Here is a 27,312-nt window from a genome sequence, read left to right on the forward strand (position 1 = left end):
TGAGAGAGAGCGAGCGAGAGTGTGGGGGAGGGGCAGAGAGAGAATGAGACAGAATCCGAAGCAGGCTCCAGGCTCTGAGCTGTCAGCACAGAGCCCAACGCGGGACCCAAACTCACAAACCGCGAGATCATGACCTGAGCCTAAGTCAGTTGCTTAACCCACTGAGCCACCCAGGTGCCCCAGAAAAGAGTTTTTAAATTGGGCAGTTAGGGAGATTAAAACTAGCAATTAGAGAACTCTAGAGGGGGATCCAAATTATAGAAGGTAATTTTGATTTGCATGTTGAATTCTGAGGGGCGTTTAGGATAGCCACATGGAAATACACAGCAAGTAGAAAATAGCTCAGGCCTAGAAAGTATAGCTTTGGTAAGTGCACAGAAGCACTAATTACAACATGAAAATGGAACTGAAATATGAAATATTTTGTCTTCCTGTAGCCTCTCTTTTTCCCTCACAAGGCTTAACACTTAACAGTACTCTTGACCTCACCCTTTCTGCCTCCCATGGACTCTGAACTTCACCTATGATAGCAAATTGGTTTGTTGGTATTGCCTCTGAATGGTGTTAAATGCTGGTTGGTTCTCTACGTACCTGTAAAAGTCTGTTAGGAAACCGTTTTCCAATTTAAGTTCTGAATTCTGATATTGGGGGCCCACTTGGTGCAGAGAGAAAATAATAAAGTTTACTTCTCTTGTTAGTCCGAGATTTCAAGCTGGGTAAAACCAACCTTTTATAGTTTATTTTATTTTTAAAGATTTATTTTTATTTTGAGAGATAGAGAGCCAAGGGGGGGCGGGGCATGGAGAGGCAGAGAGAGAGGGAGACAGAATCCCAAGGAGGCTTTGCACTGTCAGCACAGAGCCCATGCAGGGCTCAAACACAGAGATCAGGACCTGAGCTGAAATCAAGAAGAATCAGATGCTTAACCAACTGAGCCACCCAGGTGCCCCTTATAATTTTATTTTATTTTTTTAGTTTACTTACTTTGAGAGAGACAGAGCAAGCAGGGGAAGGGCAGAGAGAGAGAGGGAGAGAGAGCATCCCAAGCAGGTTCTGCGCTGTCAGCACAGAGCCCAATATGGGGCTCAAACTCACAAACTGCAACATCATGACCTGAGCCGAAACCAAGAGTCTGATGTTTAACCATCTGAGCCACCCTCGTGCCCCTCTTATAAATTATTTTAAAAGTAATCTTTAGGCCCAAAGTGGGGCTCAGAACTCACGACCCCAACATCAAAAGTTGCATGCTCTACCTCCTGAGCCAGCCAGGCACCCCTAACATTTTATACTTCTATTTCCCTTTTTGGTGCATCTCCCATCTCTGAATGACCATCATATTGCCGAATACATTGTCCTTTATTTAGAGGGTGGAAGGCGCTCCAGTTTCCATGGCTTCTACACATACTTGGGTATGGAAAGGCTGTTGGTTTCATCATCCTCCCATATATTAAATTTTTGAAAGACATTTGCTGAACTAAATACGTTTTAAAATCACGGGCCTGTCTTGCTAAGCATCCGATTCCTGAGCTAACTCCTCAAAGTTGTTTTTTTGTACTCCTTTTTCTCCTGAATCCATAAATCTTCCAAAAATCACCAAATACAATTTTTTTTACAATGATTTTCAAATGGAGAGAGTATGTTTTGAGATGAGATGGCAGAAGTGTGTACATGCAAATCATGTATAATTCAGGAACTACTTCTTTTTAATCAGAAATTTGAGAGTACGTTTTATAGAATGCTGTTTATAAACACAAATTTAATCTTTGAAAGAAACTTTCTTTAAAGTTTTAGATAAGCTTCTTTGTAGGTATGGGGTGGATTTTTAAGAGTTATGGATAATCTATTTTATGCTTCAACTAAATCCCTTTTCTTTAAATTTCTTGGATTAGGTTGTCTTGAATTAATCTCTGACAGTTTTCAGATTGTTACTTTTCATATCCTTTGCAATTATCTTGGAATTCTAAATTAAATATGCTGAAATGTAGAAGTAATGTTCCTAACACCCAGGAACTGTATTTATCAAGTTTAAACTCGTGCTATAATCTCAAATAGAATTACAGTTTAAGATTTATAAAAGGTGTTGGTTGCATTTACTGAGGGTCCATTGTTGAGATCTTAGAATTCATTTTATCTTTTTTGTTTGATTGTTTTGTTTTGAGGGAGAGAGAGAGAATGAGAGGGAGGATCTTGAGCAGGCTTCATGCCTAATGCGGGCCTCAATCCCATGACCCCAGGATGATGTCCTGAGCCAAAACCAAGAGTTGGACACTTAACTGACTGAGCCACCCAGGCTCCCCTTAGAATTCATTTTCTAAAGCAGAATTTATAGTAATGTTCCCTTAGTGTAGAATCGGTGACACAAATGTAAAGTTCTTTCTGTTCAAGGAATAATTTATCATGCATTGTGGCATTAATTCCAGTCTCTGAATTAAGTAATGGTAGGAACAGAAAAAATGGGAGGATTGGCAGAAGCAACCTTCATGGAAAATTATATGCACCTTTGTCAAAGGAAGCTATATGGTATATTCAAGCTCCATTTAATTAGATCATGTATCTTGAACATGTAATAACTTAAAAGACATTGATAATAATAATGAAAATACTTCATTTCTTTAGTGATTCACACAATAATAGCCTTTATGGATAAGAAAGGATTCAGGGAAGTAATTTTTCTAGTCTAATACATAAAGTGGCAGAAAATATGTGGTATTTTATATCTGGTTGTAAAGATAAGAGATACTAATGAAACTCCTCCATAGCTACTCCTAAATTATTACAAATAGTTTATTCTAAAATTAGAAATTATCTTGATTAGTTGCCAAAACCAAATTACAAATGGGTTCTTAGCAGTCTGGAGTCTTGGAGAGGGTATGGCACGTAGAAAACATTTTGATGACTTTTGATTATTTCCAGCATGCAAATGTCTTATTGAAATTGAACTCAGAATTGCCTTCTACAGTAAGATCTTTTTTTTCTTTTAAGGTTTTATTTTTAAGTAGTCTTCATACCCAACATAGGGCTTGAACTCAACCCCAAAACCAAGAGTTGTGTGCTCCGACTGAGCCAGCCAGGTGCCCCAACAGTAAGATCTTTAAACAGGAAGATCTTTATTATATACTGTACTTAGCAATATAGAATCATAGAGAGCTTTGGTTCTTCCTATCAAAACCTTGGAGATCTACAATTACAAGGGATCATCTTGCTATAAAATAAGGGTTATCAATGGTTGAAATTATCCTTACTCTTTAAGCGATCATTTACTGCTCTCGAATTTTAGAATGAAAGGGTTAATATCAACGATCGGATTGCCCTTTTCCATTAGCTTTCCAAAGGTCCTACTCATTGTGCATTCCTTAATCATCTGTGTTCTATTAAGTTCCTGTAATCTGATGCTTGAGACCACGACCTGAATTTCCAAAGAAGAATTAGGTTTATAAAGTTATTCGACCATTTTCTGATCATTTTTTAGCTAACTGAAATACTCTATGAACACTCCAGTTTTCAAAATTTTACAGTTAAATTCAACATAATTGGAAAATAGATGGATATACTGTATATATGTAATATATATAGTAAGCAAGTACAATCTACTGTTAATTGTAGAATTTAGGTAGTTGGTATACGGGTATTCACTGCAGAATTATTTTTTTACTTGAGTTTTGTAACAAAATGTTAATAGAATTGGGTAACATGAAGGCTGCTTTACTAGTTCATTCCAACATTATATGTAAGTTGAGTAATATGCCAATAATTTTAAAAGCTTACATGTACCATACAGGACAAATAATCTTTGAGGTTGTAAACTGTACATCTCTGGTTATTTTTTCTTTGCACTTTCAAATAGTCTGGTTAGTTGGTTATAACACTTCTAAAAGAACAACTCTAGTTAATGACAAACACCAAAGCCTTTGTAAATAAGAACTGAAAGATTAGAGAGAGGATAATGTATTTAAGCATTGGCTTATTTGGGAAATCTGACAGTTGACATTAATGTTAATATTGACATAAATGTTAATGCTTGAAGAAAGTTTAATTAAGGGAGGATGAAGAGGTAGATGGAAACTACATAAAGATTATGAAGGGGACTTATCACTGTCCATGGTTTGAGAGCAAAGTTAAAGTATCTACAGTGTAACAACTTTAAGAAAATATGTACAACTCCCAAAAGAGAAGAAAGGAGATGGCTGAAGGGCTGGTTAGCATTGAAGTGACTTGGGAGTAGGAGGGCAAGGGAGTGTAAAACGCTTAACTCTTGGTTGGTTCCTACTCTTGAAACCTTTAATGCTGAATTAATACCAGCGGTGCCAATGGAAAGCTAAAAGTATTTAAAATTATTCCTTAAGAGATATAATTCCAGTTTCAATGACAGCCATGTTTCAGACAAAAACTGCCACCTTTTCAGTCAAACAAAACCTCTTAAAGAGCATCAGTTATATTTGACCTCTAACAGGCAGCTTAAAGCTCTGTATAAAGTACTTTTCATGAGATATTTTAGAATAAAAAATTTTCATCATGTTTTTAAGTGGTATTTTTTAAAAAAACTCATTTAGTAGATTATATGTTGAGAGAATTACAAAGTATAAAACAATGCCAAAAATGGTTCGACTTTATATACCCATTAAAAATTGTACAGAATACCCTAACAAAACCAGAACATTAGTATTCTTAATTCAGCTACATTTAATATTTTAAGGCCAAAATTTGAAGGTTTAGTGACAATGAGGAGTATCAATGCTTTTCTGCAAGGTTCTTTTGAAATTATATAAATATTTCACAATGTGTTAAAGTAATCTTAAATAACAATCCTTCTCATTTTTAAAATAATAAGATTGCCTATAGGGTGCCTGGATGGCTCAGTCAATTAAGCATCCACTCTTGATTTCGACTCAGGTCTTGATCTCACAGTTCATGCGATCAAGCCCCATGTGGGGCTCTGTGCTGACAGCGAGGAGCCTGCTTGGGATTTTCTCTCTCCTCTCTCATTCTCTGCCCCTCCCCTGATTGCATGCACTCTGTAAGTAAATAAATATTTTAAAAATATATAATACTGCCCAGAAGAGTCTGACCAGTTGTATAGCTTATGTCAATTTTGAAAAGGTCTTCAACAGACTACTGTTCTCAACTTGTAAAGTATTATTTTCACAAAGTAGATACTGCCTCACCAATGTAATAGAAATGATTCTTAATCCCTTCCCCTCAAAAAAGCCATTAAAATTTATTTACTTAATATTAACTTACTATTAAAAGAAGTTGGCTATCACTTGGGGCTTGGAAGACTATTTTATACTGAGATTTTTCTTGAAATTAAAGTCAACAGCATTTTAAGTCTATAGTATTAGGATAAGCTAAGAAAACTAGAATGTAGTTATTTCTTTAGGAAACAAGTGATCATCATAGCAAAGAATTCTGGTTTTCCTCAATCTAACTCTACTATACCCTTTCTAAAAAGTGCATAGGATTTAGGCATTTAGTTCATAGAAGTACACTCATAAACTAGAGTAGTAATTTTGCTTTGTGTTCCAATTACACTTTAAAAAAAATTTTTTTTTAAAGTTTATTTTTGACAGAGAGAGCATGAGAGTGGGGAGGGGCAGAGATAGAGGGAGACACAGAATCCGAAGCACGCTCCAGGCTCCGAGCTATCAACACAGAGCCCGACGCGGGGCTCGAACTCACGAACCGTGAGATCACGACCTGAGCCAAAGTTGGGCACTTAACCAACTGAGCCACCCAGGCGCCCCCCAATTACACTTTTTTAAAAATTTTCTTTTTTGAGAGAGAAAATCTTAAGGCTCCACACTCAGGAAAGAGCCCAATGCAGGGCTTGATCCCACGACCCTGGGATCATGACCTGAGCCGAAATCAAGATTGGATGTTCAACCAACCGAGCCACCCAGGTACCCCAAGGTATCCTCGATTTTAACTTGTAATCTATTTACTATAAACATGTAGGTTGGATACGGTGTTTTAAATTAAATGAACCATATACTTAAAATCACCTTTTATAAAACAGTAACCATCTATCTACTCACAAGTTGGTACTATTTCTTTCTTAAGTTCACAGTTGCAGTATATTCCTAGAATGTAAGACTCATATATCCCTTTACTCTAAACAGAATAAAAACATAATTTTGGAGGGAAAATACTACTGATGCGGTATAATAGTCTGTTTCCTATTTCAATCTTTTTTCCACAGGATTCCTTTAAGTAAAAAAAAAAAAAAAATGGTACATCATTATTGTATTAACTTGAGATAAGTTGAATCAACCTGGAATATCTAACACTTCTGTCAGAGAATACATTTCTAAAAAGGCTTATTGATTCAATTATCTTTATATTCAATTTGCTTAACTTTATAGGTATACAAGACATACATTTTCCAGAGGGCCTAAACTGACCTCATAAACCAATGCCAGAGTTCACGATATGATCATAAATACCCCCATTCATCAAGGGAGTGATTTAGATGATAAGGTGTATAATCCTCATGTAATACTTGAAAGTGTCTTCTAGTCATCTCTAGATAAGTTATGAGTCCAAAATCCCTATCTCACTGAACCACTGGTCCTTAAATTCTTGGGATTCATTGGCTTGTTTGAAAACCTACAGGGGATAGACCTAAAGCTTTGGTTCTACGATGCCAAATTAACATCTCTGCACCAGACCGTACTGCTTAAGTTACTAAGTATCATGTTGAGGGTAGAGTTTACATATATATTCAAAGCCACTAAACCTGGGGCTTGAACTCACCACCCCAAGCAAGATCAAGAGTCACATTCTCTACCAACTGACCCAGCCAAGCGCCCCTAAGTAGCATATATTTATCTACATACAAATACTCCAAGTATTCTGTTTGGAAAATACTTAATTTTTAATTCTAAGAAATTACAATTTTAATATAGTTTAGAGGAAGTGTAAAAGTATTTCTAAATACTTCCTTTACATTTTTACTAATTTTGCCTTTTGCAAAAAAGGGATGAGAATAAAGGCAGACATCCTTATTTGTAATATAATAGTATGTCTTAGAATAGTTGTATCTCAAGTAAACATTACAAATAATAAAGTCTTGAATTTATTTTCATTTAAAAGTAAGCTAGCCCAGTGACAAAGTTTACCCTAGGGTCCAAATAAAAAAATCTGCCATATTCCACTGTTTGCAGCTACAAAATATCAGCTCCTATATGGAAATTATTATTCATGATGAGAAAGAAAACAAGCAGTTGTAGTGGCCAGTTTTATATTCTTTGACATTAACTTATCCTCCGATCCTGAACAAATGTAGATAGTGCCCTTATGCTAAACTTGAGAAGTACCTGAGTAAATATATTATCGTTAAAGAAAATGATCACAGATGTGTAAAACATTTGCTTTATTAACAATCTCACCCATAAGTATCCTCCCTTAAATGGTTCAAGAAACAATGCAATAACCAAAGTGAATCCTGAATAGAGATATACCCAGAAGACAATTTCTCAAGGAACTAGCACAAGTGTCGATTTCCACTAAGACACAGAACCCATTTTCACTTATAATCATTTACTTTCCTAATTCTATTTTCTCCTTTCCCTCTAAACATTATCTTAGTTTAGCATATTATCTGTCAAAGACTTCTTCCAAAAAGCATAACAGGGAGAGGCAGTGTAGAGTCCAGCCACCGACGACTCCCAAAATCTAATACCTGTGTGACCTAATGCAATCACTGAACCTCTCTGCATCTCTCTTTCCTTATCTGCAGTGGTATTTATCTCATACAGCTGTTGTGATTATGAGTGAATCATATAAAACTTATAAAGCAGTGTCAAGTCAATGCTCAAAAAAGTCTGAACTATTATTCCAGTTTTTCCATCAAATAGGATCCTCCTAAGAAGCCTAAAGATTACAATGGAAAACCAAATCAGAGGTAAATCAAAGGATAAGCATGTTCAGAAACACTGCCATATGAAAAAAATAAAAACAAGAAAAAAGAAATTGCTGTATTAACTTTTTACTAAGATATAATTAAATGAAAAGTAAAGACACTATAATCGATTCTTACTTAGCATTTCAAATGATTGCGTATGTGTGTGGATAAACCCAAACATTTATTCAGAAAATATAAAACATTACTATTGATATTTGTCTGTTCTTTCTTTGGACTATCCTTTAGATTTTCAACAGTGCCATGTAATTTTATAACTAAATTTTATTACAGCTGAACACTTCAAAGAGTTGCAGTTTTGAAACAAATTCTACTATGATTAGAGAAAATGTATCCAGAAAGTACTGTACAGTATACATGAATTTATGGTACTTGTCCAAATATCACCAGCATATTATTTTGTAAAGTTGTTTCTTACATAGGGTCTAAAACGCAAAGAAAAATGGAATTTGTATTAAAAAAAAAAATAGAAGCAACACTGGCTTCTATACGCCAAAAATAGAAGACAGATTTTTCTTATGCACTCTAGATACAAATATTAACTGTATGGACTGAGAACTTTTAATTTTCAATATAATTCAACAAAGTACACAAGTAGAACTCTATAAATATATTCCCTATAATAATCATATGCAAAACCATTTTATCACAAATACTACCAAAACCCTCTGAAAAACATAAACTACAAACACATTTTTAAAGAAATTCTCAGTTTTAACAACTACAAAAGCAATAATAAAGTTATTTGGTTTATAAAAATGAAGGGCAGTGTAAAGTAAATCTGAATACCACAAAGCTTATAGAGGATGCAGTCTTGAATTCCTTACTACAAGTTACTAAACACTTTCAAAAATAATAGGACTTATTCTACACAATTTAAAGTCTTGAGCTAGAGCTCTAAGAAGAAATTCAGTAGATGAAAAGTAGGTATGTAGAAATAATGTTATAAAATATGATTTTTATACAAAATGTACCACTACTCTTCAAATGTATAAGGCTTAATATGAGTATTTTTGGATTATGAGTGCTGTATACAAGTTTTAGAGTAGTCTCCAACCATTCAAAATTCAGTATTTTTTATATGTTTTGATATTTCTGAAGTGAATGAACACAGTACAGGATGTAATTTAATGTCAACTTTATACTGTTCCACATGGTAAAAATAAAAGCTTTTTTGAGCTCAGGAGAGAATGTATCTTTTGAATTCTTGATCTCTATATAGATTCTTCTTTTAGGAATGTCAGAATTTTGTAATATGAACTAACAGCCACTAGGAATTGGTCCAAGTTTAAAGAGAAGATACAACAGAGACATAAGGTGTCAAATAGTTTAAGTCTTCCCTTTGCAATTATACAGTCATTATTTTTTACATAAAGTAAAAGTGCTTTAAAGTAAAAAATCTTTATGTAAAATGTATCAGTATTACTAATACTTAATATCCAAGTAGAATTTTCTATATTAATTTCATTTTACCCATTTCTTTTGAAAAGTACCATTCTGCCACAAGGTAAACAAAAAATGGTCCATAAAATGGTGACATCAGACACATCATAATTTGTGGTATGGGCCCTTTAAATTGAGACCAAATCTTTATTAACCCAAAGCTAGAGAGACTTTATTTGTTGCACATGCCCAAAGTAACTCACATTTTCTATAAGCCTTGAAGAATTTTTATTTAGCATAATGAGAGGTTTAATGACTTATATTCAAGACTATGTAGCACTCTTCTGCTGCTGTTCACCAGCTGTTTTTATGATGATAACTCCGAGATCTGGAATGTGATCGAAAATGAGAGTGTTTTGCTGTTTGTGCTTTAGCTTCAGAATTGGTATACCCCTTGGGAGATTTACAAGGGGATCTTGCTATGGAGTCAGAATGTCTTCCATGTGATCTTGATTTGGTTCCTGAGCTAGTCTGCTTTTGAGGTGAACTTGATTGTGATTTTCCTATTGACTTGGATCTTTTTGGTAACGACTTGGACCTTGACCGTCCTCTAGAACCAGAATTCCTTCTTGGAGTTCTTGACTGCCTTGCTGAGGTAGACCGCCTTGGTAGTGATTTGGAGCGAGATTTAGATTGGCTATAAGAAAATCGCCTGTGTCGAGACCTGCAAATATCCATAATGTTAACAGTATATATTTCACACAAAAACATTTAATAGGTCTAGAAACAGCAACTTCAGGAATGTATACATTTTACATAATATTAGTTATGATTTCACTGGATAAACTAAAAGAAACAATTTTAATTTTGCTATGCATGCTTTTAGTTCAAATGTAAGTACCAAGTCTGTAATATTTGTTATACTAGAATGTATGACCAAAATATTTTTACTTTGCTAGATTTATCTTATGATACAGGTCAGTTCTGAAAAATGCCCTGCATAATAAATCTGGGTTATACAACTCCTAAGAGGTATGAAAATCTGAAGGGAAAAAAAGATTAAAAAAAAGACAGAGAGAAAGTAACTATTTAAAGTTTATTAAATAATGCTTATAAAAACCAAAACCAAAACCAAATGCAGGACTTTTGAATCCCACCATGATAGAGCAACTTGTATTAGACTAATCTTCCCACGGAAAACAGCTATATAAAGAAGCTAAACAACATTTATAAAACAACTGTTCAAAGGTATTAGAGAATAACCAACCAACCCTAGCAGAACTTGAGGGGTTACAAACCATGGCTCTTTTACAAAGACCATGTTCCAAATGTTGGCATGGTGGAACTGAACCCAAACAGAAAATGGCTATTTGACTAAGCATATTAACAGACAAATTAGGATTCAGGACTACCAAAATGGTTGGGACTAAAGAGGCAAAATCTCAGAGATGAGAAAATGGCAGACAAGAAATCTCCTAAAATTTGCCTACAAATTCTCTTCAAGTCACTGGCCATCTTTTAAGCTGTGCACATAAAGGATGAGACTCCTAGAGGTCAAGAAAAATAGCAGTTGGAAGATTCAAGAATTAAGATGAAATTCTATCAGACACACAGTGCTGGGGAGAGAGGCTGGAGTTCAACCCCCAAAAGGTCAAAGAGCCTTGAGTAACAACCCAGGCTTTCAATTAAGAACCCAGAAGGGCCATATCCTACCGATCAGTCTTAACAATGCCTCAAACAAGCCTTGAAAAGATCAAGGTGATCTGCCAATACTCCTCCACCTACTAGAAGAAACTTCCTTTGGAGGATATCATCCAAAGCACTGCAAGTTTTCATCGACGATGGTCAACATCCAATAAAGAAATCCATGAAATATGTCAAAAATAGATAAAAATGACTAAAAGCTAAGGAAATACAAGACAAAAAAAAAAACCAGACCCAAAGTAATTTGGATATTGGCATTATTCAGACAGGAATTTTTAAAAATGACTATGACCGATGTGTTCAAGAAAATAAGAAGACAGGCAAAACAGATTAAAAAATGGAGAAATTCAACAGAATATTGGAATCTGTAGAAAGAAACAAATGGACATTTTAAGAGCTGAAAATATATATCTGAAATGTAAAAGTCACTAACTAGATAAATTTAACAGCAATCTATATACAGAAGAAAAAGTGAACTGAACTATAAAACAGATTATTAGAAAAACATATATACTGAAACACAATGAGAGAAAAGGAATTTTAAGAAATCCAGAACAAAGCCTAAGAGATATGTACTACACAGTCACACAGCCAAAAAGAAAAAAATGGATGAGGCAGAAGCCATATTTGAAGAGATAATAGCCTAATATTTTCCCAAACTAATGAAAAGCATCAACTCACAATTTCAAGCAGCTCAGTAAACCCTGGAGAATAAGATACATTACCTGTAAAGGAGCAACATTAAGACTGACAGCTGACTATAAATATCAAGAAACGATAGAGTAATTTTTTTTCTTTTGCTTATATAACAAAGGTTTTATTACTTTAAGTAAAACTGTTAACAAAGTGATAGCTTTCCCAGTCGGCTTCTTAATGCATTTAACAAGTAACATTCTTGATAGAATAATTTTAAGTGTTTGTTTACTTTGGAGAGAAAGAATGTGAGTAAGGGAAGGGCAGAGAGAGGGAGACAGAGGATCCAAAGCAGGTTCCATGCCGAGAGCGCAGAGCCCAATGTGGGGCTCGAACTCACAAATCGAACTCACAAATCGTGAGATCAAGACCTGAGCTGAAATCAAGAATAAGACTCAAGTGACTGAGCCACCCAGGTGCCCCACTAGTTTGTTTTTTTATCCATATCCACTAAAGACAAAATAAGAGACCTCTTTTTAGTCTAAGATAATAGCACTTATACTGTATTTACTTATAGTATATGTTAGGCTTATACATACACTACTTCATTCATACGCATGCACATATGCACACACAAAATCTGATCCTTATGAATGTCATGAGAACTAGGTAAGATTTGCATTCTTTATACTATAATTTTACAAATGGAAAAAACTGAGGTCAGAGAGATCAAGCAATGATTTTATGATGAGTACAAACCAAAACAGCATTGTTACAAGATGTGGTTCTTTCTATTCCTGATACTTCATGATGATTTGGGATAATTGATGGACATTTTTTTTTAAACTATAACCTAGTTTTTAAATGTTTTATTTATATTTAAGACTGAGAGCACAAGTGGGGGAGGGACAGAGAAAAAAGGGGACAAAGGATCCGAAGCAGGCTTTGCAATGACAGCAGTGAGCCCTATGTGGGGCTCAAACCCACGAACTGGGAGATCATGACCTGACCGAAGTCAGACACTCAAACAACTAAACCACCCAGGCGCCCCAATAGACATTGTTAAATTTTCTCCAGCTAAGTGTTATACTTTACTTTTACTAGAAGGCATAAAATGATGTGAATATTTGCCGTTTTTTGATTAATCAGGAGAAATACTGGTTAACTATGGCTTTAATACATTTGGGAAACAACTGACATTCCTAATGAATAAAATGGGCAATTTACTTTTCTTTTTTCTTTCAAACTTGTCTTCTTCACAAGGGCCAATGGATATTATTAAGTTACAACAGTGTTGCATTAGGCACAATATTATACCTCCTTTAATCTTTGATATAAACATCATTCATTTAAAAATAAGTAAATAATTCATTCATTTTATACATACCACCTGTATCATTCTAAACTTATGCTAAAATGTATATGTATAGTTTCTACATATGTATAGTTATATGTATACATATATAATCTATATGTGTATAGTATATAAATATAAAATTCATAGTAATATAAACTGTTGAACATTACTCCCTTATATCCTCCGTAAAGTCAGAAGCAGTACCACTGTTATCAGTGTGGCTTTCCTATATATAAGGCATGTAAAAGTTTTTTAAAATCTTGATTTGCTTTCACTATGTTTTAAGTTCTATTAATATAATTTTGTATTTTATTTTATTTTATTTTTTTTTAATTTTTTTTTCAACGTTTATTTATTTTTAGGACAGAGAGAGAGAGACAGAGCATGAACAGGGGAGGGGCAGAGAGAGAGGGAGACACAGAATCGGAAACAGGCTCCAGGCTCTGAGCCATCAGCCCAGAGCCCGACGCGGGGCTCGAACCCACAGACCGCGAGATCGTGACCTGGCTGAAGTCGGACGCTTAACCGACTGCGCCACCCAGGCGCCCCTAATTTTGTATTTTAAATATAGAAACTATACATCCAGAGCTAAATCTCAAATAATCAATCAATGGGAAAATGGCTTTCCCTTAGCCACGGACAAACTTGACTGTTCTCCATAGATGCAAAGGAGGTTTTATATTCTTATACTATCAGAGAAACTATGATAAAAGAGATCATGTTCCAGATAGGACTGTTTCTAAATATTTCTTCACCAATCTCGGTAATGGCTCAATCCTGACTGGGTTTTCCTGGATTATAAAAGGTGCTTAGGGCTTCCTCCCTGCTTCATGCCTCCCTAAGGATGGGCCAAATCAACATATTTGTTCACACACAAGGAGAGGTACTGAACTGATATGTAAGATTCTAGAGCCCTGACAGGGCCATATTTTCTAGCAATCAGGATTCCTGGATATTAAAAACTCATAGAAGGTAGATGTAGTTCTCACTTCCTATCTTTGACTTCCACTTGGCTGGAGGGATTGGAGCCAGGTCACTCCACAGTCTTGTTTTTAAATCTGGGAACCTGGGGCAAAGATTAACTCTCTAGCTCTGGTACATATACCATACACTGCGCTTTTTCTTGGCTAGGCTCTTGGAGTTGAGGAACGGAGGGATCAGAGTGAAAGTGAGCAGCCCTGGTGATCTTTGATCTGAAGTTATATGGGCCTATATAGAGTTTAGGTGTACTACATGTGGCACAGGAGCGCTCTTATTTCTCACAGAAAAAAGGATATTCGTATAAATGCTGATCATTTTTTTTACATTTTTTAAACGTTTATTTATCTTTGAGAGAGAGAGACAAGGATGAGCAGGGGAGGGGCAGAGAGAGAGGAAGACACAGAATCTGAAGCAGACTCCAGGCTCCGAGCTGTCAGCACAGAGCTGGATGCAGGGCTCAAACTCATGGACCATGAGATCACGGCCTAAGCTGAAGTCAGATGCTTAACCGACTGAGCCACCCAGGCGCCTCTTTTTTTTTTTTTTTTTTTAAAGTAAACTCTACACTTGGCACCTGGGTGGCTCAGTTGATTAAGCGTCCGACTCCGGCTCAGGTCATGATCTCATGGTTTGTGGGTTCGAGCCCCGTGTCAGGCTCTGTGCTGACATGGACCCTGCTTGGGATTCTGTGTCTCCCTCTCTCTGCTCTTCCCCCATTCATGTTCTGTCTCTCTCTCCTCCAAAAATAAATAAACATTAAAAAAAAAAAAAAGTAAACTCTACACCCAACATGAGGCTCAAACTTATGACCCCAAGATCAAGAGCAAGAGTTGCATGTTCCACTGACTGAACACCAATGCTGATCATTCTTAAAGAAAATTTACCTTAAAATTCTATATGTCTATGAAAAAATTACAGCACTAAAACTCAAGATAAATACAATTATTTAATAATTTAAGAATGCTAATACAATTTCAGTTATTATTTAAATAACTTCAAGTTAATTAATTTTCATTGTGTTTTACTATTTTTTTAATTATTTTTTATTATTAGTGATTTACTATTATTCTAACAGAAACAAAGTCCTGGCTAGCAATATAAATAACCTGCAAATATCTTTTTCTGAAAAAACTTACTATTTTCATGTCTTCTTAGAATAGTACCATACTTATAATTTGTTTTTGAAAATAATTTACCTTTTATAAATATATTGATTTACATTAATTTTAAGTTCAATCTCCTGTCACAAGTGATTATATTTCTTATGAGTTTTTAGTCATCCCGAACTTAAATTCTTAATTATTCTGTTCAGTTAGGAAAATTTTATTTTTTTTAATTCCACTTTATATGTCAAGTATACATTTTAAAATTTTTTGTTTTTTCTTCAGTACATATTACTTTTCTATTTAAAAAGCTTAAAATTAAGTCTGTCATGAAATAAAAACACTGGAAGGTACCCAATATACCCAAGTTAAATAACAATACACTTCAAATAGAGAGGAGCATATCGTTTTTAAAAAAGTTGACCTTTATGTATATTATACAAAATGATTCTGAGGCCTGTTTTTGAAAACCCTTTAAAATGTTTTCCAGAAAAGTAGAAAATTAAGTTTTCAATCCTCCTGTATTTTGTACTCACTCTTTAAGGCTATCAGATCGTCTCCTATTTCTTCCCCATGAAGAGCTTCTACTTCGAGTTCTCCTTTGGCTGGGGCTTCTTGACCGCCTATGATCACTTGGAGAACAAGGGTGACGTTCTTTTGATTTCATTTGGCCTGGTGCTAGAATACGAAATAATTTATTACCTGAAAACCTCAGTAACAGCTATTCAAATAGTATTCTTTTCTGAAAGAATTTAAAATAAAAAAAAAAAATCTGTCAGAGCTAAAACTCATTCTGCTGAATAAACAAGATCTAATGTTTAGTCACACTTACTTTTTCGATCACCTTGTGCAAACTGTATTTCAATTTGACGGCCACATACCCACTTTCTATTGAGGTTATAAAGAGCATCTTCAGCATCGCGAACATCTTCAAATATGACTAGCTGTTAAGGATACTTTGAACGTCAGATATCAAGTAAAAATATTATTTTTATCGAATTATTTACATGTGACATGAAATTAATAGGAAAAAACAACTCCAAGTTATTAAGCTCACATCTTATATATATATAATCAGAAATTTCACTTTTATTATGAAAACAAAATGTCCCCTTATGATTTAGTGTAACTAAATCATACTACACTTCTAATGCACACATTAGTGTAGCTGCAGTATGCATTTATAATGTGAAAGAACATGTTATGAGAAAAAAATAAGTCCAACACTGGCTAGGATTAAAAAAAAAAATTGTTTAGGCTCTCCCTTCTTTCAGGTAAAAGATTCATCAGGTTTTTCAGCATACAGAAGCCTTTATTCTGAAATTATAATTACTCTTTCACTAAAAGGCTTTTTGATTATGACATTTAGGAAAAATTACTTACTATAAACAAAACTGCAAAGATACATGTAACTTAAAATATTACACCTTTGAAAATGATATTTACTTTTGAACCTACTATTTTAAAATACTTTTATGTTTTTATTACTTGGGATATAATTATAAAAAAAACACAAAGCAATCTGTGAACATCTGGAGTTACATATATTGGTTTGTAATACCCCACTAAACTTCCTTACCTACGTAAATTATATATTAAACCTAACTAAAATGGAAATAAACTATAGAAAATGACTAGCTGTTTTTCAGGAGGTTGTTCACTGGTTTAATTTTTTAAAAATAGAAAACAAAAAGCTCAAGAAACGCAATACAAAATGAGACTTTGGCAATTACCTCAATGTCACTTGATCTTGAACCTTGACCTTTACTCTTTAAGGCTTGCAAGATGGACTTTATAAGAGACGCAGAACCAACAAAATCAGACTTGGCTTTGACTCTGGAACTCTGAATAAATGTAGGAAAGCCGAAGTCTCAACCTGGTGTTGGCTTTGTCTTTTGCTTGATAAAGACTTCCCCTCTTCCAGGTCTTTATATCTGTGTCCACCCTCCCTCTTTACTCCTTGATGCTTGAACTTTAGGTGCCTTTTTTCTCGCCTGCTTGGTTTATGCTTGGATTCTAGCTAACAGGTTGGTTCAAACTGGGGGGTGCTTGCCAGCTACTGTGGACTGCTTTAGATTTTCTGAGATAGAGAAATAAACACATTTAATTAGGCAATGTTAATCTCATAACATATGCTCCTGAATACACATGCATATCTGCACAGATATACAGTACATTCACATGCACACAGTAAAACAAAGGATATTGAACATAAGCAAATCCTCTTGGGCGGCGGGTGTAGAAGTCAAGTGGAATGTAAACGTCTACTATAGGGCCATAGCGACCAAACTCACGGCGCAAGTCCTCAGGCCTGAAGTGTTTTAGAAATAAGGCAAAGAAATATGAATAGCTGGATTAAAATATTTTGCCTACGGAAATCCAGTTGAAACCTTCAAAAGAAAGTATTATCTAGACCAGTATTATCTAAAATTGTTGTAACAATCACCCAGGGTTTAGGAAGGAGGAAAAAAGAAAGCAAATCCTCAGGCCTCACTTGTAGAGATTCTGATTTAAAAGATCTGCATTAGGGGCTGGAAATCTGTATTTTTATAAGCACTCCAGGTGGCTGTTCGGATTGGGGAAAAAATGACCAAGGAAAGTTATTATCCATCTTTGAAAGTGACTTTTATTAAAAGAGATTTCAATTGTCAATATAAAAAGTTCTGTTAACTATTTCATTAAGAACACATTCATTTGCCTCACTATAATTTCACATTTATGTTAATTTTGTTTTCAGATGGCAAGGATTAGCTGCTAAAGAAGTCCTAAAATTATTTCTCAGGCTTTAAAGAAAACTGTTTTACTATTAAACATAAAGCAAAGTAACTACTATTCTTAAATTTGATAAGTATTTTTAAACCTCCTATATGCCTTCTACTGTGACAGGTACTAAAAGGGGGACACCAAAGGAATATTTAGCTTATTTGTCTTCACGGAGCAACAACTTAAACTGAAGAGACAGAATACTTAGCATTTATAGCTGACAATTAGAGTACATTTACAATCCAGCTACTGTTCACCTTAATGCTAACAATTTTATGGTTGTTTAAAGGTGAGGGCACAGACAGATGAATTCGCCTAAGGTCAGCAAGCCAGCATATGATAGAACTAGAATCAAACATCCACAACCTGACACTCGTCTGTGTTCTGAATCACTGCACCGTACCGCCTCATGGAGATCTTAGAGATTCAGCATCAAGCTATGAGCGCAAAACATGGCCCAGAAGAAATAAGAGTCCTTCAAAACATATTATGCAGAAAGAAGACTCAAGATGACTGCAAAGCTGCTAGCTTGGGCAAATGGAAGAAAGACAGTGTCCGTGACAGAAATTAGATAGCTGGAAAAGAGAAGTTAGATTGATGAGGGAGGAGAGAGGCAAAAGAAATGCTGGATTTGAGGTGATGGCCGAACATCCGTAAGAGCTCTGTAAACAGGGGGCCTGGCTGGCTCAGTAGGTAGAGCATGTAACTCTTGATCTCGGGGTTGTGGGTTCGAGCCCAATGTTGGGTGTAGAGATCACTCAAAAAAAGAAAATAAAATCTTTAAAAAAAAGAGTTCTGTAAACAACTGAAAATTATTATTAAATAAATTTATTTTCAAGACTAAAAGTCAGTGATTAAAGCTAGAGATGTGAATTCACCACACAGTGCAACTGACATGACATCCTTTATTGTACTTTTCTTTTTTTTTATTTTTATTTTTTCAACGTTTTTTATATATTTTTGGGACAGAGAGAGACAGAGCATGAACGGGGGAGGGGCAGAGAGAGAGGGATACACAGAATCAGAAACAGGCTCCAGGCTCTGAGCCATCAGCCCAGAGCCTGACGCGGGGCTCGAACTCACGGACCGCGAGATCGTGACCTGGCTGAAGTCGGACGCTTAACCGACTGCGCCACCCAGGCGCCCCTGTACTTTTTTTTCATTTAATACTTATTATAAAATGTTTAATTGTCTGCCTTCCCTGAAACTATTATCTTTGGAGGGTAGTGACAATGTCTTTCTTTCCTTTACTCATTCAACAAATACTTACTGAGCACCTACTCTGGCCAGCCTGTAGCGATGTGATGGAGAACAACATTCCTGCTGCCAGCCTTGTGATGGAGAACACAAGACAACAGGGTAATGACTCTCAGCCATTCCTGAGTATTAGAATCATTTGTGAAGGAGATGTTATAAAAACAGGTACTCCAGCCTGATGCATTAACCTTGGACACAATTAGTACTTCCCCTGGTGGGCCCCAGGTAGGTTTAGTTTTTTTAAGGGTTTCACAGGCAATTCTGAGAATCAGGGTTGAGAATCCCTTTTTTTTTTTTTTTCAACGTTTATTTATTTTTGGGACAGAGAGAGACAGAGCATGAACGGGGGAGGGTCAGAGAGAGAGGGAGACACAGAATCGGAAACAGGCTCCAGGCTCCGAGCCATCAGCCCAGAGCCCGACGCGGGGCTCGAACTCACGGACCGCGAGATCGTGACCTGGCTGAAGTCGGACGCTTAACCGACTGCGCCACCCAGGCGCCCCGAGAATCCCTTTTAAAGCAGGTGTCTTCACCAGTGTACCTAGCATTGTTGCTTGGCACAAAGTAGGCACGCAAAATATTGAGTTACCATTTAATAGTCAAGGAGACTGAGAATGAGAGAAGTTACCTTGCCCAGAGGTACATATAGCCAGCAGCAAAGCTAGACTTCAAATGAATTTTCTGAGGCAACCAATCCCTTCAACAAATGTGAGTGCCTGACAGGAAAAGGATCCTAGATGGTGTAATGGAGGTTGGGGCAATGTGTGTCACGGAGGCCTGGAATCCCAGAAGCCAAGGGTGACAGAAATCTGAAGAAGCCAAACTTCCAAAAGAGCTGGCTCCCATTGTCACCACTGCCACAGCTATTAGCTGTTGTTTTGCTCTCATTTATTTCTGTATTTTTGGTGTCATCTATTTTGACATTCAGAAAATAGAGAATACAATAAACACTTATGTATCCACCAAGATTTATTATATCTCAATATTTGTCATCATTTTCAGTAATTTTTTTAGAAACAAGATATATTATTCTATCTTAGAGACAATCATTGGTGTTTATTATTCCTCTGCATAACTTTGTATTTTTACTGTAAATTAATATATCCCTAATTACGTGTTTTTGTATATGTCAAACTTCATATAAATGGTATCAGACTATTTATATAATTTTACTCCTTCTCCTCCCTTGAAATTTTTCTATGTAGCCCTAGTTCACTCATTTTAACTCTGTATTGGTATTATCAATAAATCACAATTTACTTATTCATCTTTCTGTGGATAAACATTTAAGATGCTATCTGTTTTTTAAACTGCAAACTATGCTGCAGCATATGTTATGATACAAGTGCCATGCAGAGCTCTGCTAGATTCCTGGGATGCATCACAATGCAACTGGTGGGCCGGAGAGCACGCTGATCTTCAGCTTCTACTGAACTACATGAAGAGAACTACATGTTCTCCAAAGTGACCAAATCAATCTATACTCCTCAAAACCTACGTAAGAATTCCACTGCTCCACCTCTCATTAACATTTTTAATTCTTGTCATCCTGAAGCATATAAAGTGAATGGGTATCTTAATGTTTTAATTTTAATTTACCTAACAACCAGTTAGGTGCAACATATTTTCATGTGTTATGGGTCAGTTGTTTCCTGTTAATACCTACCAGCAGTATTTCTGGGTTAAAGAGGATGTGTAATTTTTATGTACTGTAATTTTTATGAAACTGCCACAGTCCTGCAAAGTGGCTGTGCCATTTTATACTCCCACCCACAATGTATGAGTTTCAGTTAGGCTAATCTTTGTTAGCACTTTCTAGGTTGTCAGATTTTTGGTTTTTTTGTTTTTTATCTTAGCCATTGAAGTGGGAGTTAAGTGGAATCTCACTGTGGTGGTTTTTTTCAGTTTAATGTTTATTTATCTTGTGAGAGAAGAGCAAGGGGAAGGGGAAGAAAGAGGGAGAGAGAATCCCAAGCAGACTTGGTCGCTGTCAGCACAGAGCCCTACATGGGGCTTGATCTCACTAACAGTGAGATCATGACCTGAGCCTGAATAAAGTTGGATACTTAACCAACTGAGCCACCCAGGAGCCCTCTCACTGTGGTTTTAATTTGCACTTCCAAATCACAAATGATCTCAAGCACTTTTTCATGTGCTAATTTTCCTTGTGAAGTGTCTGTTGGAGCTTTCTGCCCATTTTTAATGTTTGTCTCTTTTATTATTGAGTTGTAAAAGTTCTTTACATATTCTGAAAAAAAGTCCTCTGTATTGCTTTGTGTATGTTTTGTGAATATTTTCTCTCAGTCTGTAGCATGGCTATTTACTCTCTTAATAGCATTTCTTTTTTTAAAAAAAAAAAATTTTTTTTTTTAACGTTTTTATTTATTTTTGAGACAGGGAGAGACAGAGCATGAACGGGGGAGGGTCAGAGAGAGGGAGACACAGAATCTGAAACAGGCTCCAGGCTCTGAGCTGTCAGCAGAGCCCAACGTGGGGCTCGAACTCATGGACCGCGAGATCGTGACCTGAGTCGAAGTCGGCCGCTTAACCGACTGAGCCACCCAGGTGCCCCAATAGCATTTCTTAATGAACAAGAATTTTAAATTAGAGAAATCTAATTTTTCAATATTCTTTTTTCTTTTATGGTAATTGCTTTCTTTGCCCTATAAGAAATCTTTGCCTATCCCCAGGTCATAAAGACATTCTTCTATGTTTTCTTCTAAAAGCTTTATTTTGTTATCTTTTCCATTTCAATTGATGATCCAGCTCAAATTGTGATGTGAAGTAGAGGCTGCAGTTCATTTTCCCCAGTATGCACTGTCCATTTGTTGAAAAGATTTTCCTTTTTCCTTTTTCCACTGGTACCTTTGTTAAACATCAGCTGACTCTGTAAGTGTGGATTATTTATGGACTCTCTATTCTGTTCTATTAATCTATTTGTCCATCCTTAGGCCAATATCACACTGTCTTGATTACTATATATTTTTAGTAGGTCTTATGTCAGGTAAGTCTTCCAACTTCAGTGATCTTTTTCTAGATTATTTTGGCTAGTCTAGATCCTTTCCATATCAATATATTTTAGAATTAACTTGTCAGTTCCTATTTCATGTATTTTTCAAATTTATTTATTATTTTTTTTAGTAATCTCTACATCCAACATGGGGCTTGAATTCACAATCCCAACATCAAGAGTTGCACACTCTGACTGAGCCAGCCAGGTGCCTCTGGCTGATCAGGAATGTCTTGAATCTATAATATAATCAGTTTGGGGAGAACTGATAACTTAGCATTTTGTTTTCGAATCCAAGAACATGGTATATCAATTTATGTTGTCTTCTTTCTCTTGGCACTATATTGTAGTTTTTTGTGTAAAGGTTTTTATTACATGTTTTGTTGTTGTTCTTGTTAAACTTATTTCTAAGTCTGTTTTTTGATACTAAGGCAAATGAAATTGTTTTAAAATTTTCATTTTCAACTATTTACTGCTAATATATAGAAATAGATTTTTCATAAGTTTATCTGGTATTCTGATAACTTACTAACTCATTACTTAAGGTTTACATAAACATGTCACCTAAGAATAGGGACAAGTTTTGCTTCTATCTTTATAATTTTTATGTTTTTTATTTATTTTTCTTCCCTTGTTACACTGGTTAGGGCCTGCAACAAAATGATGAATTGAGGTTGTAAGAGTGGGCATGTTTGGCTTGTTTTGATCTTAGGGGGAAAACATTCGGCTTTTACCATTAAGTATCTTGTTAGCTATAGGCTTTTCATAGGTACCCTTTATTGGGCTGGGGAAGTTCCCTTCTATTCCAGTTTGCTGACACTTTTTCTCATGAATCTTGCTGAATTCTGTTTAATGCTTTTTCTGTATCACCATCAATATCAATATAGTCTCATACACACTGTAACCAAAGAATGCTACTAATTATGTCAAACGAGGTACTTGACCGTTGCTTCCCAACCTAACATGATGTTATGCATCAAAATGAGAATGTTATATTTGGGATTTGGACATTACTTTGTTCCATTAGAAAACTGTATCTGACATTTAAAAAAAATTATTCTTCTACATAGTGCAAAAGCAAAGATATTAAAAGTAATATTCTTCCTGAACCAGATCTTGTTTCACCAGTGAAAAGAAAAATAATACAAATTAAAACAGCATGAAATGTATTTAAAAAATTTTTTTTAAAGTTTAAAAAAAATTTTTAAAGTAATCTCTACACCCAACGTGAGACTCAAACCTATAACCGTGAGATCAAGAGTCACATGCCCCACTGATTATGCTAACCAAGCACCCCTAAAATGTATTTTTCTTTCTTTAGTTTTTTTTTTTTTTTTAACATTTATTTATTACTGAGAGACAGAGAGACACAGAGCGTGAGCAGGGGAGGGGCAGAGAGAGAAGGAGACACAGAATCTGAAGCAGGCTCCAGGCTCTGAGCTGTCAGCACAGAGCCCGACGCAGAGCTCGAACTCACAAACTGTGAGATCATGACCTGAGCCGAAGTCGGTCACCTAACCAACTGAGCCACCCAACCGCCCCAAGTCTTTCTTTAGTTTTGATACTCAATTTCATTCCAAAAAAAATTTAAGCTAAGCCATAATACCTTTTAATGTCTTGTGCTTTATGGCACATATTAAAATGGCTACTGCAAAGAAGCATTTAAAAAAATGTTTTTTAAGTTTATTTATTTTGTGTGAGAGAGAGCACACGGGAGAGGGAGAGAGAGGGAGAGAGAGGGAGAGAGAGGGAGAGAGAGGGAGAGAGAGGGAGAGAGAGGGAGAGAGAGGGAGAGAGAGGGAGAGAGAGGGAGAGAGAGGGAGAGAGAGGGAGAGAGAGGGAGAGAGAGGGAGAGAGAGGGAGAGAGAGGGAGAGAGAGACAATCCCAAGCAGGCTTTGCACTGTCAGCACAGAGCCCAATGTGGGGCCTGAACTCACAAACCGTGAGATCATGACCTGAGCTGAAGTCAAAAGAGGGATGCTTAACCGAATGAGTCACCTAGGTACCCCTTTTTAAAATTTTTTAAAAGTTTGTATTATTTATTTTGTGTGTGTTTGTGTGTGTGAGAGAGAGAGAGAGAGAGAGAGAGAGAGAGAGAGAGAGAGAGCACACACATGGGAGGGGCACAAAGAAGTATTTTAAATAAAATTTGGCTTTGTTATAGTTGCCACATTACCAGTTAACTTACACTGCATGCCACCCTGTACAAAAAAGCTTTTAATATAGGTTACACGTAATGATTCTACCTTCACAAAACTACTCAGCAGCTGGGCAATTTTAGGTAAGAAACTTAATTTCTCCAAGCCTCAGTTTCTAATCTGTGAAATGGGATTAATAAAGAACATACATTACAGGGTTATTGGGAAAATCTAGTAAGATAATATATGCAAAATGTTTAGTACAGTGTTTAACACATAGTGAATACTCAACAAATGTCAGTGATTATTATTCCATTAATACAAATCTAGATGATTGCCCCCAGTGGCAGTACTAAAAAGTGGTGAAAAAACTGGAAAAAGAAATCAATAAATCTCAATTTTCAGTCTTGATTACTCATGGTGATTATCTAGATCAGAAAACATGTGTCATGTGATGTGTTTTATTTGGCCTTAAGGTGTGCTGAAACATAAAACTGCCAATATTTTACAGCTTTTAAATCTACAAAAACAGGAATCTCATATAATTCAATTTAATAAATGCCAGCATTTTGAAACAGAGTTTACACAAACACAGGTTTGTTTCTTTAGAAAATTAGGACTTTGTGGCAACAAGTCCAAATGTCTATGTAGTCATTAGCTGCAGCTAGTATTACCAGTTGCCATCCCCTTTATATGGCATGAGTTCTTTTCTATTTGCTACAATCCACACCATCCTATTGTGCCTTATAACCCAACAACTTCACTCATTCATATTACCCTGGCTAGCCCCTGTGGCTACTGGAATTGGAAACCTCTCTCTCTCTCTTTTTTGTAGACACACTAGAGAGACTAGATGCTTATTTAGTATTCAGGTGGTCTTTAACTGTGGAATTTTTTTTTTTTTACTCTACCCAAATTATAAATATTTGTTTTCTATGTATTGATAAACAGGTTGAGAGGAGAAATATAAACACACGCATCTTTTAGATGTCATTAAGGTATATTAACCCACACTCTATAATTGTGGCATACATAATAGTAGGGATCAAATAAAAACTGAACATTTACTCCTCAAAGGTAAACGACAATGATTACTCCAGATGGCTCTGGAGTCAAGGGCTCCAATATTTGAATATCTGAAGCCATTAAGCCCCAGTTAAATCATTAAAACTCTTAAGCTTCAGGTTTTCCTTGTGTATTATAAAGATGATATTGCATACCTAAAAAGGTTGAGCGGCAAATAAATTAGGTAAAACCAGTGAAATGGAAACGTCTATTTATGCCCCTATCCCACCCTCTATCATTCATTCCCTCTGGCTCCTGTTAAGGGAGAAAGTGCTTTATGATGAAGAGGTCATTCCTTAATACTTATGTTTAAGCACTATGTAGGCAAGAATTCTCAAGGCGGGGAGGGGGATGTGTGGACCGAGAGCATCTCACTGGACCAGGGAAGTCTATCCAAACCGTTATCATGGGTGTTTACACTGCACTCTGAACTTTATAGAAAAACATAAATCTCTTTCACTGAAGCCATCCTTTGTATTGTGCAGCAAAATGTAACCAGCATCCCTTGTAAGTAGACCACACTCAGAACGGGAAGAGTAAGGCCCAAGGTACTACGCATTATTTTATAATACGTTCTCACCATCCCCAATTCCTCTTCATCTAGGACACAAGACGCGCAGCTTTATCGGGGCACGGCGACAAAGGAGTCGAATCGCAGGCACTGGCCCGAGGGAAAACACTCTCGGCCAGGGGCGGGGAGGCACCCTGGCTACAGGGAAAGCAGAAGCCTGCGCGCCGCGGGTCCTCAAGCAGAGGATGGGCACCGATCTCCCGGGCGCGGGGCCCGGCCCCGGGGGTGCGCTGCGCCGGGGCGGAACGCCGGCCGGGAGAGGGGAGGCGCGAGTCCCGCCCCGGCCTGGAGCAGCCCGAGGGTTCGCACCGCTCCCGGGAAGGGCGCCTCCGCGGAAAGCACAGGCCCAGCCAGAGGCCGGGCAGGCGCCGGGCACAGCCGGGGGCCGCGACCCGGCTCCGCTACGCTGCCGTTACCCGGCCCCTCCCCCGCGCGCCAACCTGCGGCCGCAGCCGCCGCTCACCTGGTGGCGTCTGCGACGTTCCTGACGAACAGGGAGGTGTTGGGGGGCCTCGTGTAGCGCGACATGGCCGCTTCCTCCGTTGCCTTTGGGCCTGCCCACGGCCGCCAGGCTCGCTCCGTTTCTCGCAGTCGCCGCTGCCGCCACAGCAGCTCCGCCGGCCCCCGGCGCGACCCCCTCCCCTCGGCCTCGGCCCCGCGAGCGCGCAGCCGCAGAGGCGGGCGCGGGGCGGGGGGGCGCTGCGCTGCGCGAGCTTGTCCGTGCAGACCGCGCGGGGGCGGAGCCCGAGCCGAGGGGATCCGGGGAGGGGGAGGCGCGGGGTCCTGAAGATCCAGGGAATCCGAGGAGGGGGCGGTGCTGGGGTCCGCCAAGGTCCGGGGAGGGGGCTGTGCGGGAGTCCCGGGGTCCGAAGAGATCCGGGGAGAAGACGGCGCGGGGTCCCGCAGACCGAGGGAATCTGAGAAGAAAAGGGGAGGCGCAACAGAGGATCTGGGAGGGGGCGGTGTGGAAGGGTCCCAGGTTCCGAGGAGATCTGGGGATGGGGCGGTGCCGAGGTACGCGGGGATCCGGGAAGGAGGGGAGCTTGGAGGCTGGAGTCCGAGGGGTCTGGAAAGGGGGCGCTTGGGGTCAGAGAGTGTCAGGAGGGCGGAGGCCAGCGGGGTCCTAGGAGCTGAAACTGAGGCGGAGGATAGAGGATCCGGAGAGAGGGTGTTGGGAGTCGTCGGAGTGGGTGGTCGTGAAGGTAGAGTTCAACTGCTGAACAGCGGATGGCCCGTGGGGCCTTCATCCCTACATCCTCAGCCCAAGACCTTGGCACTAGTTCCGCCTACGGTTCCTTTAGCCCTGAGCCTAATAAGGCTTTAAAATTGTGAGGATTCGGGGTTTTGTTTGTGTTTTGATTCTTCACTTAGGGCACACTATTCAGGTGTGGATACATTCATTTAGATGTTTGCTGAGTGCCTACTATG

At 37.5% G+C, this 27,312-nt stretch overlaps 1 protein-coding gene across 5 annotated transcripts; it reads right to left on the reverse strand.

The window, feature by feature from the left end:
- Positions 1-439: 439 nt before the first annotated feature.
- On the reverse strand, positions 440-26,570 carry SRSF12 (serine and arginine rich splicing factor 12). 5 transcript variants are annotated; one of them, XM_086707400.1, is made up of 5 exons: positions 26,348-26,542; positions 17,284-17,390; positions 15,912-16,013; positions 15,616-15,757; positions 440-10,025 (listed from the first exon to the last, which is right to left on the reverse strand). In XM_086707400.1, exons 1-5 carry the CDS (start codon positions 26,410-26,412, stop codon positions 9,656-9,658), a joined length of 786 nt encoding a protein of 261 aa, XP_086563526.1. In that variant the 5' UTR covers positions 26,413-26,542; the 3' UTR covers positions 440-9,655. The 5 variants fall into 5 exon arrangements, with proteins under 5 accessions (XP_086563526.1, XP_086563527.1, XP_086563530.1 ...); XM_086707401.1 differs by lacking the exon at positions 26,348-26,542 and adding an exon at positions 25,894-26,191; XM_086707404.1 differs by lacking the exons at positions 17,284-17,390; positions 26,348-26,542 and adding an exon at positions 16,813-16,947 and having other exon boundaries at positions 15,912-16,023.
- Between the last annotated feature and the right edge of the window lie 742 nt (positions 26,571-27,312).

This window comes from Puma concolor, chromosome B2 (assembly GCF_028749965.1).
Source record: "Puma concolor isolate L17-30 chromosome B2, mPumCon1.1.hap2, whole genome shotgun sequence".
NCBI classification, from domain to species: Eukaryota; Metazoa; Chordata; class Mammalia; order Carnivora; family Felidae; genus Puma; species Puma concolor.

Excerpts from the sequence above, each read along its gene's own strand:
- SRSF12 (XM_086707400.1), bottom strand. The coding sequence starts at position 26,412 with ATGTCGCGCTACACGAGGCCCCCCAACACCTCCCTGTTCGTCAGGAAC. Across the intron at positions 17,391-26,347 it reads AACGTCGCAGACGCCACCAG|GCCTGAGGACTTGCGCCGTG; the intron begins GTGAGCGGCGGC and ends AAAACACTTCAG. Across the intron at positions 16,014-17,283 it reads AGGATTTGCTTATGTTCAAT|TTGAAGATGTTCGCGATGCT; the intron begins ATCCTTTGTTTT and ends AGCTAGTCATAT.